Genomic DNA, 16,849 nt, shown 5'->3' with positions numbered 1-16,849 from the left:
TCATGGTTTGGATTCATTTCAAGGCAGCCTCTCACACAGCAGCCCCGACCCATTCTGTGTTGGGGCAGCACAGTCAGGCAGGATGTGCCCTCTTCTAGGATGGTGGGGGCAAGGCCACTGTCTTGGATTACCCAGGGGAATATAATTGCAGCTCATGCTCACGGTTCAGCTCTCCAGACCTGCTGCCCAGGTTTGCCCATGAGGTCCTACGTGCTCAGCTGCATGCATGATGTTTGCATTTTAATTTCAAAAGCAAAGATAGTTATTAGAGCTTGAATATTGGAATTCCCAATGCCGCAGTGGCATAAAAAGGGAATGAAAGAGCAGCTTCCTAAAGAACAGATTGGGATTTTTTTTCTATTCCTCCATTTTTGCGAGGTATGTAAGTTAATGACAGTATGAGACAGTATGAGGTGACTGCCTCTTATCATGAATGATTTTTTTTAATAAATTGAATAATTAAAGAAAAAAATAAAATATTTTTACTTATTTATACTATGTAAAAGTAGTGTGAAATCTGAGACAGCAGAAGTGACTAAGAAAACCTAAAGAAACCTATAGTATCTGCAAGCTAATGGGTATGAAGAAGCTAAAGTAAGCTATAGTACAAAAGATGGTTTCACCTGCTTTTTTCTCATTGGGAGAACCTCCCCAGGGATATTGTGGAGTTCTCATCACTTAAGGTGTTCAGAATACAATTGCAGAGGGTCACTGTCAACCTAGGCTCTTCTATGATTCTACGATACTTGTCTTTGTCAGGGAAATCCATTTTGTGTTGTTAGTAATACAGTACCCACTTCTGAAGGCATCTTTTCTAATTAAGTGGTTTCACAATTGGATTCTTGCTTCCATACTACTTTATGCATTGTATCCCTTGATTTAACAGTTATAACCTGGAAAACAAAACAATTTTGCAGAGAGGTTTCGTCCTGTATCTGAAGCCTCCAAGGTCACTTCTTCAGATTCAGGCTGCAGAAGGCCCTGTTTGCCTAGATGGTATTGCATGTCTTTCCCAAGATACTGGCTGGAGTAACAGAGGACAGTGCCTTTTCTTATGAACCTCTTCCAACTTCAGTTGAAAAGCCACAGCAAGCAGGACTCATTCTCCCTTCCGAGGCATCAATTTTTCTTTTGGCAGTAGCATCCAGCTCTCTCTTTCTTAATCCACCTCCCTGAATAAGCTTCCACAGGAGGAACAGAGATCAGCATTATCCCAGTCTGACCTGAGCTGTATTGGTTAGTGCACTGTGAAAACTGAGGTGTGAGGGTGTGAGCTCTGTCAGGCTCTGCTGCAAGTGAGAGCTGACAGTGGTCAGCACATGACAGGGAAATCACACTGCTGTGTTTTTGGATGCTTTCAGTGATACTGAGAGTAGCACTGCCTGTAGTGGGGAGAAGAGTGAGTAAATTGAGCTTAGTGAATTTCAGACTTCTATAAAGGAATTCAGGTTAAAAGTATTTCTGACAATTCTGTTAAGAAATGATGATTCAAAAAACCACTGGGTTTCATAATTTTTACAGCATAAGTGAGCATTTCCTACCATGTGAGCTTTTAGAAGATTGTAAACAACATTCCAGTCATACTTATGCCGTGGCTGAATATGGAGTTTCTGCTGCCTTCAAATGCTTTTACAATGTGTGTTTATTTTAATGGGAGGCTGAAATATCTCACTGAAGCATCTCATATTTAGCTGGGTGGAATCCATAAAACCATAAGCAGTGAAGATTTTTGCATGGCTGATGGGTTTGTGGAGCGCTGTTCTGAAAATTGGCTTGTAACATTCTTCTGTTCCATCCGTACTCTTCCAGCCTGACATGCAACAGAGATACTGTGGAGCCAGAAAGAGTAGAAGCTAGAACTTCTTCTACTAAAATGTATTGTTGGCTATGTTTATCTTCCAAAAAAATATAGTGTAATGAGATACTTAGTCAACAGTGTGACTTATGTACTCCTTATGCCAGTGTCAATACTCATTTAGGTTGAAATTGTGGAGATTGAATCTGAGAGACACCAGGAAATGTTGTACTCTCCCACCCCTACAAGAAACCCATATTGTTTAGGGGTTTTAAGGCACAGTGATCCATGAGTCATTTGCAGTTCGCTTACTGTAAGACTTATACAGGGTTCTCATTGAATATCAATAATTGGATTTGATAAGACAGGAGAACTACTTTTTAAAAGGAGAAACGTTTGTGACACCATAAGATGCTGCTTAGGCATGGTGGTGGAGACGTTTGCCCAGCACTCAGAGGGGCATCTGACAGGTATCTCTGTGGATTTTCAGCTTCTGAGAAGTCATACTGAGATATTTTTCTGACCATCCCCATGAGGAAGCAAGTGTGTGTTCAGAGCTTGATGTGTACCAAGATGTGTTAGCAATGTAATTTAGATACCCATGCTGACCTAAAACGGGTCTTAGGTGACTTTTGGGTCACTGAGGCCAGAGGCGAGTGCCACTAGAGCTAGAACTGTGGGTGGCTGTCCATAGCATGTTCTTTCAACAAGAGAGTATAAAGACAGCATTTGTTATTTACTGGCTGGGGCCCCATTGTTTCCTGTAATTTCAAATTCCAGTGGATAAAGTATTAGTAAACTCAGGCCTTGGGTCGAAAACATCTTGAAATGGGACGTGGTGTTCCCTTTTTAGTATTTTACATCTTAGGGACTGATATGAGTGTCACTGTCACAAACTGATGCCTCAAACCTATTCTCAGTAGTGCTGACTTGTTGAGTCTGTGACATAGGAGATACTGTCATTCATTTTATGTTATAAAGAATTGTGTGCTAAGTACTTGTGTATATGAAATTTCTGTCTGGCAGGCTCTTCTGTCTGTGGCTGCGAGAATCAGGTTACACTGATACTGTCACTCTTGTTGAAAAAACAAACCCCTTTGTCCCATTACAAGCATATTTTGCTCACTGCATCATGAAGTTTTTACAGTATAGGTGGGGATAGTAGGAGGAGAAGACAAAGCTGAGATACTAAGTTCCAGGGGACTAGTTATACCTGTTGAATATAATCCGGTGATCAAAGCACTGAACAGTGAACATGAAAAAACACATGAATCAACAGACTGAATGCTTATTCTCAACATTAATTATACATATATCCACATAAATTCAAAAATACAATGCAATGATTGTGTGGTATTATGAGGTATAGCATTGCAATGCCTTAAGAATTTCTTTGTCCTTGCACTTGTTATTTTTTGTCACAGGTAACTTAATTTTAGCAGTATTAACATTTTTTTTAGACTTTATATATATATGCTGTGATCTTCTTTAGGCTCATTTTTCAGTTAAGGTTCTAAATTAAGAACATTTTCAGTGTTTCTGCTGCAGTCTTATTACATCGAATCCCAATTTCTGCTGTTAAAGGGTTATATTATTTTATTAGTATAAGGCAAAATTAATAGTCAAGATTGTCTGCAGAATACCAGTGCTGTTCTTTGAGTGGTCTTGGACTCAAAACCAGATGTGAAGCTGACAGCTGCTGGTGGCAGGTCTTATGCTGCTTTCCAGCTACCCAACTGACACATGCTACCTGCAATTGCTCCTTCATGCTGGCTATCTGTAGATAAAAGAATGTAGTATTATTAAGTGCCAGAGTTTTCCATAAAGAAACCTCTTGAAAGCTTTTCTAATTTGTGTTTTCTCACTTTTTTTTTTTTTTGAAACAACGTTCCAGTTCACTCCTCAAGAACAGGGAAGGCTGAAGCTTGTAAGTGTGTTGTTTAGAAAATGGTGCAATTCTGGAAGGCGAAGAAAGCACCTGGTGAAGTTTTCATCAAGCTCCACCTTTGCTGAAGTGGAGTTTTTAGTACTTTAGGTCTAGCGTAATTGAACAGGATTAGTGGGTTTAAATGATGTATATATGTTGAATGCTAAAAGCACTAGAAGCCATCAGCAAGATTTACAGACTCTCACCAGCTAAAAAATGCTAGTCCTCTACCTCTTATTTTTCCCTTTTATTTTGCTCTAAATCTGCCACCCAGGCACTCCTGGTGTGTCAGTACCTAGGCACCTACCAAAAGTTAGAGATAGTGTGGGGCTCCTCTGTTTTCCTTGTTTGTGTCAGCTGGTGTGAGTAGATTGCATGAGATATGTAGATTATTCAGTGTTTAATTAAGTTCAGTATAAATAAATACTGCTGTTGTTTTACATCTCACAAGATCACTCTTGTTCTGTACTCCTAGCCGGTAACTTTCCTGTGATGCCAAATGTTTGTTATAATAATCTAGGAGCAGATACTGATTAATAAGCTGACTGCAGTCTTTCACCCTGGTCAATTCCTCATGTTTGTTGCTTGAAGTCTACTTCTGCTCCACAAACCTTACAATTTAAAATCAGCATTGGAAGAGGGAGAAGCTGTAGCAGCAATCCAAGGCCATGCCTTATGTGAGCAGTGGGAATAGGCTGCTGATGCCCTTGTGTGTCCTCAGAGCATCTGTGACTTGAGCACAGGTGGGGAAAGTGCAACAGAAGATGAAGCCACAAAGTTAATTGTGAATATTAGCTTCTTCAAAGTAGTAGTTGTGTTATGCACAATACAGAAGCAGTGATAATCCATGAAAGAAATTGGCCTTCCCCGCTCATATGCTGACTCGCCTGTCTAAGCTGTCTCGAGCAATTTACTGCTCCATTCTCCTATATGTAAGACAGCTGTAATTTGTTAGAATGGTTTAAGATTGGAACTTGAAACAATGCTTGAACCTTGAAAAGAAAAAAGTTGTAGTTTCAAAATCATCTGTGATAGAGTAATGGCCTGGAAAAAGTGTCAGGGGAGGGAGAGAACATGATCTGGACCAACAATTTGTGCACAGTCCCAGCACCAACTGGGATCATTGCACAATAATCCCAGTCATGATTTTTGCCCACAGTTGCAGGAGACAAGAATTGTTTACCAATTTCTTCCAATTCCCTGTTCCCATGATAGATGTTAATGGGCCTTTAAAAGATTTCATAATAGAAGCTGATGATGGTGGTTGAAATACAACTTTTTGCTTTTTAAAGAAAAGGGAAAATACACTTAAACATGTCCACATGTTACATGATATTTTGGTAGCATGTACATGAAATTTAAACTCTGTAATCTATTGAAGAGTAAAAAAAAAAATGTGTTCCAAGCTCTTTTGACTCTCCTGAAAACTAGTAGGAAATTTGAAGATTCCTCCCTTCCCTCAGAATGAGCAGTCAAATTTCAAATGGGGATTTGGTTACCATTGAATGCTTGTTCAATTTGTGTCTGGCACGGTCTGTCTGTCAGTAGTTTTGGGAACTGTGGGGTCTGAACTCTGAACTGCAATTCCAGTTTTGCACCAATGCAAATTATCTTCAAGGGCCTGAACCAAAATCACTAGCAATGCTTGAGTTTCATTCTCAGCAGTCAAGTCACAGAAATGGGTTAGCTGATGACTAACACAGTAATTACAAAGAAAGCTCAATATATATTTTCCTCTTATGCTTAGAAAACCTATTTTTTTTAAACTGTGGGAACTGAGGCTTTTTTCTGATGGTGTGCCCAAATTCATACAGAATAGCTGATGTGGAAGTGTAAGTATACAGATACCCTTGCACACGTTCTTTATATAATATATAAATAGATTTTGTTTGACATCATCATAGTGCAAAAGCATTTTGAAAATGACAGCCTTCCCTGGAGACAGATCTTTACAGATAAGATACAGCACAACATTAGGCTTTGCTAGTAAGACAGTTCCAGAGTTTGTTAAATTACCATGGCTTCATTAAAACCAAAATAATGACAGAAACATAGGGAACCATAACAGGGATATACAGAAATTAAACTAAAAAAAAAAATATATTTGATATTTCATGTCTTGTGGGAAAGTATTTAAGCTAAGTAACCTTAGCTTAAAGAAATAAATGTTGAGGACCATTATAAATATTTACAGACTAGTAATGCAGAAATACAGAACCACTAAATCTACTGTGTTCATACTTCAGCAAAGGCTTCTGGTTGATGATAGAGAGCAAATGACATGTGAAATTTTCTCTGACAGCTAGCCAGAGAACCCATTTGCCTCATCTGAACTATTGTAGCTATGTCCAAGTGGACATGGAGAACAGCACTGGTTGTGGAAGAACAGGATGGAGTTGCTCATCCTCAACACTCCAAAGGCAGCAGGGATCAAACCTCTCTGCCAGCCCTGATGCTTCAGGTATCAGGAAGCTATCTCTAAAAGGCTTTTGTTTATAGGGTTATTGAAGTCAAGGAATAATAACTGGGACAATTTCCCACTTAGGTGAAAATTTAGCACTTTTTTTTTCCCCCAAAAAAGATGTCAAGTCTCTGACACTGAGAGATCATCATGGAGAGGATATCCAAGTGCCTCAATGAACGGGTACGGAACAGCAGTGGTGAGCATCTAGAAATACTGCTTGCACTACGAAATTCAAGTGCAGGTGCAGAGAACAGCCTGTTTCTAGTTGCATGTCTAGACAAGGTTTTTGCAGCCTGACTCAGCAAATGTTCCTTGGAAAATGCAATCAGGAGTTTAAACTTTGCTTTTTAGATGCTTCATCTGTTTCTTTATGAATATTGAGGAAGGTTTAATGTGGGCGGGACCTTCCTAGCCATAGCTGGTGGTTACCGAGTCTTGAGGAATGCTCTTGACATGACACAGTTCTTTATAAAATGCAGAAAAGGCAAATGGATTAAAAAAAAGAAAGAAAAAAAAACCCCAAAGAATCAGGTTCTTATTTATGAGGCTTATTTTGTATGCAGCATTTATGCTGCTGTTAATTCTTACAAGAACTCAGAATTAGCAAGGAAAAAGCACTGCTGTTTCAGGATTGATTTTCATGTATGGAAACCCCAAGGAATTTTGTACATAGGGCTAGGATTTACAGAACCCAGATTTCTGAGCAAGGATGATACAGCATTACTGGGTGTAAAGAGCAGCAGGGTATTGGTCACCTTCACTGCTGAAGACATTGATGTCTCTGGCCTCTTAAACACTGGTATGGTTGGTCTGAAAGAGAGATTGTAGATTTGCTGAATTTTAGCTTAGATCTGTAACATGGAACTTGACTGGAGTTTAGCTGCCTCACTCGTTCTTTAGTTTTGGCTTTAGTTTCAGGTACACTATTAGCAAAAGTAAGATCAGAAGAGCTGATGGCATCTCTGCATGAGAACTGACCAAGTAGGTTCACGCCCTTGTGACTTTCAGAAAGCTTGAGAGTTTAGGCATTTGTCCTGAAATCCGTATGGTTGGTATTTGGGTTATGTTTGGGCTACAGTCACAGCTCATGCACAAACTGTGTGAATGGCTTATGTGGAGCAGGAGTTGCCAACACCTTTCTGTGAGTCAAGCCCTCCCTTGCCAGATGCGGTAAGAGCCTCTCACCAGGGTCTCACAAGTGAGGTTACCAGCACCAGGTTATCCAGGACACTCCTTTTTGGTTGCCTTCTCCATCAGCCTTTCCACTGGATCAGTTCAGGGATACCAGAGCAATTGGGAAAGTTTATGTGATGGGGCCAGGGTGTGATACACACTGCTGGTACTTCTGATCCCAGCTCGTGACAAGCCCAGCTTACACAGGGATGAAACTGCTTTCAGTGAGGGCATAGCTGAAACATACTTGTCTACCCCAATCTTGGTTTAGCTTTGGATCAGTGATGACAGCCCATTATGCAGTATTTTCTTCTGCTGGGCAATCCTGAGTGCTTTGTATACATTATTCTTAATTGCACTCAGACAGTGTGTCTGTGCATTAAAGCAAAACGGCACCAAAGTCTAAGTGTGCTGGAAGTGATGTTGGGAAAACACTGCTTGAACTGGGCAGGAAGAACTTCTGCTCTGTTTGTTTGTACCTGCCCTGGCTCATAAGCACTGTTATTCTTTAGCTTCACTTTTTTTCCCCTGTTTCCTGCCCAGGAAATCAGGTGTGAGACAGGGAGAAAGAAAAATAGCCTGTGAAGTGACATAGATAGAAAGCAAGGAGTTTTTAAAAGAGCAAATGCATTTAAAGTATACACATCCAGTTTCTGCCTGTGATATTGTTTCATCTAGATCACTAGACATGAAGTGAAAAAATCCATGCAGTTGTTCGTTTGTGTTTTGCCTTTGCATTTTTCCCCTGTGTCAGTCTGGGTAGTGGAAATCCTTGAGATCAGCCTCACTTTCAGGCTCTCCCTTGCTGTGTAAGTAAGGAATGCTGCAAGGAAAATGCACCTCTGTTTTCAAACCACTGTTTTTATTTGAATTTGATGTGGAAGTGATCCATTAGCCTTGAGTTTGACTGGAGCTTGTTTTTACAAATGGTAGCACCAAGTTAAGGCAGCCACAGGGTTTTGGATCTGCTGGCTCCATCACTTCAGATGTGCTGCCCCTGAAGCTTGCAGTGGAGACCCTCCCTCACATGCAGAGCAGGGCATGGAGCAAGGTTTACCCTGCAGCTGATGATGTTGGTGCCAACCATAATTGCAGCCCTGGGAAAGGTTTCAGCAGCCACAAGTGCCCTCTCACTGCCCTGTGGTGAGCTGGTATAGCCAGGATTTTGTATGGCATGTTTCTGCTTCATAAAAGAGGCCGGGCAAAGAGAATAAACTATTTTCTGAGTTTCCTGTACACACCTAGTGACGCTGCTTTAATGGCATGAACTGTACAACACACGTTACTCATGTCTGTTTGTCTGTTTCGGTTTTGGCCTTCAAATTGTTTCAGAATTGTACAGCTGCACAGATGTACTCACTGTTCAGTGTGACTGAGAATAAACATAAATCTGTAGATCACCTTAGCCACCAGCCAGGGTTGGGTTCACTTTCTGACTGGCCTATGTTAACCAGGTATCCCACTCTTCCAGCTGTAAATCAGGCAGCTGATTAATAATCACAGTGAGAGAGATAATTAGTACTGGCATGTAGCTGTTTTATGGATCTCTCTTTTCTGGGAGCCAAATCCAACCATATGGAAAAATGTAGCTGAGACACTATAAATATGATTCCACTTACACAGTCAACTCTTCTGTTTTCTGTTATCACAGTAGTGTCAGCACAAGGAAAACAATGAAAGTGAAGAGATGCTGTTGCAGATTTTATTACAAGTTTGAGGCTTGAGGCTTTTTTTTCTTCTTCAAGGACACTGTGTTAATCTGAAGGAAGAGGGCCTGAGTTGTGTTCGTTTATGCCTCCCACAGTTATTTAAGAAATAACTTCAGTGCTCATACTTGAAGAGCTCTTGGTCCCCTTTTAACTATTTCTGGCAGAGTTAGAAAGATGTGCCTTGTGCTTTGTATCATGATGATTTGTCTTCTCCAATAAGCCACATCTGAAACTGTGTCAGCCCTCTCTGCATTCAAAGTAACCGTCTGCTGTTCATTGCTGCTGGATTGATGCTGTTAACTGGGCGTCTGCAGCGCAGCCAGCAGCAGCGAGTGAGAATTTCCACAGAAAGTGAAGGCTTTAGTAGTGAGATGCAGATGGGCACCAGGCGATGGATGAACCCATGCATCTGGGAATCTCTGGGGCAAGCCACTTCTGATCTTCAGGTTGATCCTCATGCAACCCACCAGAAATAAAACAGAAAGATGTGTGTTTGAGGACCCATTCACAAGGCTGGTGCTCTGATATCAGCTGCTGAAACTGTATTGGCATGGTGAAAACAGAGGCAAACAAAATAAAATGTGGAGTAGGCATATGTCTTATATTCTGAGTCTTTGCAGAATATCTGTAAGGCAGAGATTGTCCTTTGAGAACAGCAAAAAATTCACTACAAAGCCATTTCTTTGTGTTCATTTCTTTGCATTAATTTTTTAAACCATTTTTAAAACTGCTTTGTTGACATTCGTAAGCTGGATCAGTAAATGTGACCCTACTGCAAGTGGGAGATGTCAAGGACAAGTTTTCAAAATGCTACATTAGAGAAGTTTAGGTAGGCTGCAAGAGGGAAAGGCCTTTGTGGTTCTTCTTTGTATAAAATACAAAGGAGAGCATTCCTCCACAGTGTGGGTTGCTCAGGGGGTGAGGAAGTCACACCTCTTTTTTGGGAAGGAATAGGAAAATGCCTGCTGCAGTGGAGGCAGGAGAGCTTTTTCTGTTTTATACAATTGTTGTCTCACTCTTGTCTTGGAACAGGTGTTCCGAGTAGCTTTGTGTTGGTCTTTTGAAACAGTTGACCAACCTTCTCTTCCATGAGAGCGCTTTCTTTTGAGACACCTCAATTTACTTGTGAAAGGTTTCAGAAATAATTTCTGCCACAGCCATTCTCATCCAAACTTTAAGGCATATACAAAACCTTTGCACAATTGCATCAGTAAGATACAGTTTGGGCTTGGATATTTTTTTCCATCTTTAAGAGAAAAGTTGTCAGAAGTGGTACCAGTTAAATGATGGTAAATCATAATTTAGTGCTAAAAACTATTTTTGATTCAATTGTCTCTCATAAAAAGCCAATACCATAAGAGAAATTAAGCCGTCGCTCTGAAGCTGATACAGAAAGATTTGTGATTCGTTTTCATCTCATCTTTCTGTCTCAGGAACTGCTTCCATACATCATTTCTCTTCCAAGGCCTGTGTTCAGTGTACTTCTTTTTCTGACACTTAACCCACTAGCGCTATGTACTGTATGTATTATGCATTGCCTTTTGTGTATGCCATATATTATGAAGAGCTTTCTATCCCTAAGGGCTTCTGCAGCTATTTCTGTGAGTTCGTCCTACAGGGCACTTTCACAAAAGTCGTCAGCTAGCCTTTGCTATGAAGGAAGAGATAATAGTAACTGCAAGTAGGACAAGCTCATTAGATTATGATTGAAAGGCAGAATTTTCTTTATTTTAATGCAGTGAATGAAGTTGTAGAGGGTGGGCACTGGGCAGAAGTGGTGCTGGAGAGAAGTCGCAGAGAGGTGCTGTGTCCTTTTGCCACTCTGTGTCTTCAGTTATTTCATAGCTTTAATTAAATACTGATTCATGAAGAGCACACGCTTACCTTTAATTTCATTCAAGAGACTTTCTTTAGCAAATCTTAAGAAATAAAAGCCATGTGTGGTCCTGCTTTTGCTGCCTAGGATGAATATAGAGCAGGTAGTTGGGACTCCAAGCAAGCTGTTTCAAAATAGGCTCGTAATTTGCCTCTTGCAATTCTGTATCTTCAGCTTCTCTGGAACACGCACCAGAAACAGAAGGTTTTGTCACTGCAGAGGCTGAGTCAGGATTTAGGATTTGGACTTTTATCCAGAACCTGTTCACCTTGAGCCTGCAGTCTTTCCTTCATGTGTTGCATTGAAGCGCAGACCCTGCCTGCTGCATGGAAGACCACAGCACTGTGTTCCCAGTGTGACTGCCTTGGTGACCAAAGGTTTTTTTCATGGCACAGGGCTTGGTGAGGCACATTTTATTTCACCAGCAGACCTGGAGAAGCTGTCAAACCTCACCCTGCTCTCCTTCATTGATGAGAAACAAGGGAGAAATTACAGACTGTAACCTCTGGTTTAATTAGCTATCTGTTATTTCTGTCCTCTTGCATTCATAGTAACGAATGCAAGTAACGAATACACAAGACTACACACAAGGTTGTGGCTCTGTGTTTTCTCTTGACCAGCAGTAGTCTTTCCATGTAAGGTGGTAGCTTAGCTATTTTGAAGGACAGTTTTCCTTCTTCTTGATTCTGTGTGACCTGATAAGTTTAGCATCTTTCCCTCTTGTTAATAAGCATCTGTATTTCATCAGCCCCTGTCATCATCAAAGTTTTTATTCCAAGTGGCCAATTATCTTGGCACCATATATTTCCGAGAAGTATGCAACATTCAAATACAATTTGTTATCATGTCTTCTTTTCCTTCCCTTCTGTTAGATGTAAAGGAGCATCCCACTATGGCCTTACCAAGGAACGGAAGAGGCGTTCCCAAGACTGCTCTCCAGACCATGGCTCCAGCTTGGCCGTAGCTGCCCTGGGCCCCGAGCTCTCAGCAGCTGCAGCCATTGCCTTAATGACAGATGAGCCAGGGCTGGTGAACCCAGCCTTCAGCCCCACCTCAGAGGACAGCCAGTCGGGTAGCAGCCCTGGAGACCTGCATCGTAGCAACCGAAACAGAAGTAAGGACTAAAAGTGATGGTTTCAGAACCTGGTGGTCTCTTTCAGCATTTGTCTTCTGCAAAACATATGTTTTTGGAGGCTTTAAAACAAAAAGGGAGTGTGAAAGCTTTAATTTTACATGCATTAACAAATTGCACAGACAGTGGCCCAATAGTTTTAAGGTGAAAACCAAATTCGCTTGGCTAGGGGCAGCAGCAAGCTGAAGATGGACTAGCTGCACACATGAAAACCACAGGGCTTAAGAAAGATTATTTAGGCAAGTCAGATCAGTTGGAAGAGTAAATGGCATGTGTGACATGCTGGGGAGATGGTGTAGCTGTGTAATAGCTTCATCAAAACATGGGGGCCCAAGTAACCCCCATAGAATGTGCCTTGGGCACCTAAACCAAAGCCTGCAGTGAATTGTGCTTGGCAGTTGCCAAGAATTTTCAGGAAAACAAACCTTAGGAAGTACCCTGGCAGCTTATGGGATATTTGCTGGCTTCCCAGGGAGGTGCAGCTTGGAGGAGGTGATCCTCCTGAAACAACCACAGTCAAGGACAAATTGCACCAGGAAACCTTGCCTTCATCCTTCTTCACCCTATGACACTGCACCCAGCTCTGATGAGTATCATACTTGAAAAACGTGGCTTGGCCGAAGGCAGACTTGCAAGCATTAGCAGTGAGTTCAGAGCTTGTATTTGAGGTCTCTGAAGCCGAAATGAACAGTCAAAATGAATAGTCCAAATGAATGGCCCAAGATGAATTTTGCGTTGCACCAGTTGCATCTGGGACAATGGATGAAGGACTGAGGAAAGACTAGAAAATGAGCAGCACCATCATTTTGTGCTCATGGGGTTAGGGAGACAAAGAAAGGGAGGGGGCAAGAAGAGAACACCAGAATGAAATTAAATCCCACTAGTTTTGTTGAGTTTAGAGGCCACAGTCTGGTTTGAGGGAATGTTTTATTATTAGATTACAATGTTTGGCTAGCACACAGAGCTTGAAGAGGCAGAACAGCCATGAAGATATCCTCAGCAGGATGGAAAAAAGAGTAACATTCTTTGAAAGCATTATGACTTTTTTCGTATTGCTTGGCACAGGTTAAAATGTGACAGAGTTGGTCTATCCCACCTGATAATCCCTGAATCCCTGACATGAAATTGTTGGCTATTGGCTATCATTGGCTCCCCTTTGAAAGTATTGCAGGGGTTTGAGGCAGTAGTGTGGGTTTTGGGTGATTTGGTTGGGTTTTTTTTCCAAGAAGAGTTTTAACAACTTCCAGCTTTTTGGTTTTGTTTTTCTTTTTCCTCTTCTGAGCTTGTAGAGTTTGGAAAGAGCTTCTCCCATCTACATGCATTTTTCACAGGTTTGTTGCTGATTCTGCCTTGACTGAGGATTATTCTCTCCGAGGCTGCCACACTCACAGGAGATTTTTGTGTGTGGCTGGTAAAAAACTGACAGGGAAGGTGACAGTGCCAGGGTGTGAGACAGAGGTAGGATAATTGTACCCAGATTCAAGTGAGTGCAACCTTGGAGTATCAGCTGTAGTCACGGTGCAAAGGTGATGTGCCAACAGCCCTGCTGTTAATCTTATGCCCAGCTGTATGGCGGTGGCTGCAGCAATGAAGTGGTTCTAGCCCAGACCTGAGCTGTGTTGATCTGATTTTCCTGCCTTTGCAGCTCGACACTTTGAACGCTCCACTATCAGAAGCAGATCTTTTAAAAAAATAAACAAGGCATTCAGTGTTCTTCGGAGGACAAAAAGTGGAAGTGCTGTTTCCAACCAGGCTGACCGGGAAAGGGAGGCTGTTGGGAACTCTACTGCTGGAGAGGAAGGTAATGCTTTGTTCTCCTTGTGTTATCACTTAAAATAGGTAGGTAGGGGACCCTAGCCACATGGGAACTGAATGTCTGTGACTGACATGCCTTTCATGGCGTGGGCTGTGCATGATTAAATAAAAAGTCAATCTTTCCTTATATTACTGTTTAAAAAGCTGTTACTGACTGGCAGGCAAGAATGCTACTGGGGTGTGTGAGACCTCACGTAGGTCTGTTCTGGAAACAACCTGAGTGCTGCAGTCAGCCCAGTATCTATCATGTGGGATGTGGGATCTGGGCGTCTGGGATCTATTACTGGAGCTGTCATTGATTTGCTCTGTCGTTTTGCTCAAGAGGCTCCATCAGCATCTGTTTGTCCTCCTAAAGTAAATGGATCACAGCAATCATACATTATAGGAAATTCATGAGGTTTTGGTTAATGTTTATGAAGCACTGGAAGTTCCCAGTGGGCAGATGGTATGAAAGTGCAAAGGCTATAATTATTCCAGCACTTCTGTGGGATCCTGGGTGACAGACTTGTATTACCTCAACCAGGCAGGTGATGAGGTAAGTATGGTCTGGTCTTTAACAGGGGGGAGAGACAGGTTTGGTTGACGTATGTCAGGATGAGGGGTCTGGCAAGCAGTAACACACCATTTGGCATTCTCAAAGCAGTAAGCAAATGTTACTAATTGCTTTGTACCGTAATTATGAAGCCAACATTAGCATTCATTCATCAAGAGGAAGTGATGATAGAGTGGGAATCATTGTCTTAATCAAGATCTTCACTGAGCTTATAATTCCATTGCATGAAGTGCTCGGCACCTCATGTCTCTTCCCAGATCAAATGGCCAGAGTGAGGGCTTTAAGAAAACAAAATATCCAACTTTCTTTTGCTCTGCATTTCAAGCTGTCATTGAAACCTATGCAAAATAAGGAAAGACAGAAGGCTGCCAAGTGCTGTATTTAGGCATCATTATTCTTGAAGTGGTCAATCAGAGAGCAGTGTTCAATATTTCTTCTGCTTTGTTTGCTTCTTTCTTCAGGAGAGGTTTACTACATTGTTGTGTTTTTGGTACTCACTCTCCTAGCCCACACACTTGTTGATGTAGTTGTAATAAAACCTGATAATTCAAAATTGTGAACTTTTTCCATTAAAATGATGTGAATATGCTCCTTGGCCTGGAAACACCATTGTTTGAAATAATTAATAACTTTACTGTCCCAAATATTTTATCATTTTTTCTCAAGTAAAAATTTGCAAATAAGTTGTCTACAGCTCTATTTGAGCAGACAAATATGTTTCTCATCCACTTACTTACAATGCCAATTCATTGTAAGCAAATGCTTGCCCTTCCACAGCTGGAGTGAAATTCTGCATGCCTCAAGTACATACTTTAGAAAAGACACCTCTTCAGGATACAAAAGGGCCTCTTCAGGGGCACAGATGTTTTCATGAGCTTATAGAGGCTTACAGATGACACGAGTTCCACTGAAAGTTTGGTTTCATGTCTGGAGTGCGTGGATTATAGGGATGCCAACACTACCTACCCAGTAACCCACTGCAGTCCAGACGTTAACAGAAGGAGGAGTGAATATGGCATTGACCTTAACATTTCCAGTAGAATACAAACCACTGTTGTCTCATTTTTAAGGGGCATACGATGGGGCCCTGACATGGCAGTCACTCCAGGGCCCCAGGGACAGTGTAAAGATTCTCATTCTCTCCTTCACTCTGCTTGTGGTTTTATTCCTCTGCACCAAGAATGCCTGTACACTTCCAAGTATATTCTACTGCAATGGAAAAACCAGGTAGGCATGTAATTACTTAATGAGCAGTTATTCTTACATATGAGATCACAGAAGCTGTGTTCCTGAATTACTGTATTAATTACATTAGCAAAGAACATATTTTGATTACACAGTTCTGGAATTTGGTCTTTAAAAATGCATGCAAGTAACTCACAGCAATACAAGTACTTTAACAAAGACCTCTACTCAGTCCTTTGCAACAGGTGCTTTGTGTAATGGCATCCCAAAGGCTCCCTGTTTCTTTGTGTTGGAGAAGGAAATTAATGCATTTCATTCTGTAGCAGCTATAATCATCGTGCCAGCTGGAAGCTTGTTTCCTACTTCAGTTCTATCTGTTTCTTTTCTATATATTTTTAAATCCTCAGCTGTTCTGAGCAGTCTGCAGTTGCACTCTTGGTCCAACTGAGATGCTGGTCAGACTCCAGAGATAACTGCAGAGTGCTCTGTCCTGTGCTCAATAAAGGTCCAGTCCAAACCTACTGTAGAAAGGCAGACTCAATTATCTGTCTCCCCACTGCCATTCTGCTCTCCTGAGAATGGCAGTGCTCCTGTGGGTGATGGTTCCTGGCCTTGGAGATCCCCACACGCAGTGTGAAAGCTGCTGCAGCCTTGCCACAGGTTTCACAGGTTCATGTCTGAGACCACCTGAGAGCACATCTCAGCTATGCCTCATTGCTCCAGATCAGATGGCACCTCACAACCTCTCTTGTGGCTCCTTTCCTCTCCAGGCTCAGTTAGTGCGTGAGCAGAATAAAGCTGAGACTGTGCCAGCTTCACAATGGGCACCAAGTGAAATAACACCTTCTTGCTGATAACCTCTTCTTGATATAGGAGCTGTCAGTTCATCTGACCCATCTATGTATGATAGCCCATCTGTCCCCAGTTTTCTGAATCCCTTTATCTTGGCTCAAATGTCACTGTTTAATCTGTTTTGACTATATTTTGGTCAAAGGAGCTCTGAGAACAAATACCATACTGTATACCTATGTATTGGCTCTCAGCATCAGCAGTATTGATGTCAAATTAGGTATTTGCCCACTGGAGAGTATGGAGGTGCATTTAATCTGAAGTGCCTTTAATGTGAAGTTGGTATGTCTGTTGGGCCAGTTCTCAGCTGCAGTGTGACTGTGAGGGCCCATGACAAAATAATCATTCCTGATGTGGGATTAAAAAATTAT

The 16,849-nt window shown here is 41.6% G+C and overlaps 1 protein-coding gene across 3 annotated transcripts in view; it reads left to right on the top strand.

Annotated features, from left to right (window-relative positions):
• The window catches only part of LNX1 (ligand of numb-protein X 1), an 80,052-nt gene that overhangs the window by 34,317 nt on the left and 28,886 nt on the right, over positions 1 to 16,849 (top strand). For all 3 annotated transcript variants that reach the window (XM_031048909.2, XM_005149085.3, XM_031048908.2), the window contains exons 3-4: positions 11,817 to 12,058; positions 13,722 to 13,877. In XM_031048909.2, the coding sequence (XP_030904769.2) occupies positions 11,817 to 12,058; positions 13,722 to 13,877 (398 nt within the window). The remainder of the gene's footprint in view (positions 1 to 11,816; positions 12,059 to 13,721; positions 13,878 to 16,849) is intronic.

The sequence above is a fragment of the Melopsittacus undulatus genome, chromosome 7, assembly GCF_012275295.1.
Source record: "Melopsittacus undulatus isolate bMelUnd1 chromosome 7, bMelUnd1.mat.Z, whole genome shotgun sequence".
NCBI lineage: Eukaryota > Metazoa > Chordata > Aves > Psittaciformes > Psittaculidae > Melopsittacus > Melopsittacus undulatus.
The sequence above is the reverse complement of the archived record's forward strand: the minus strand, read 5'-3'. Positions and strand labels throughout refer to the sequence as shown.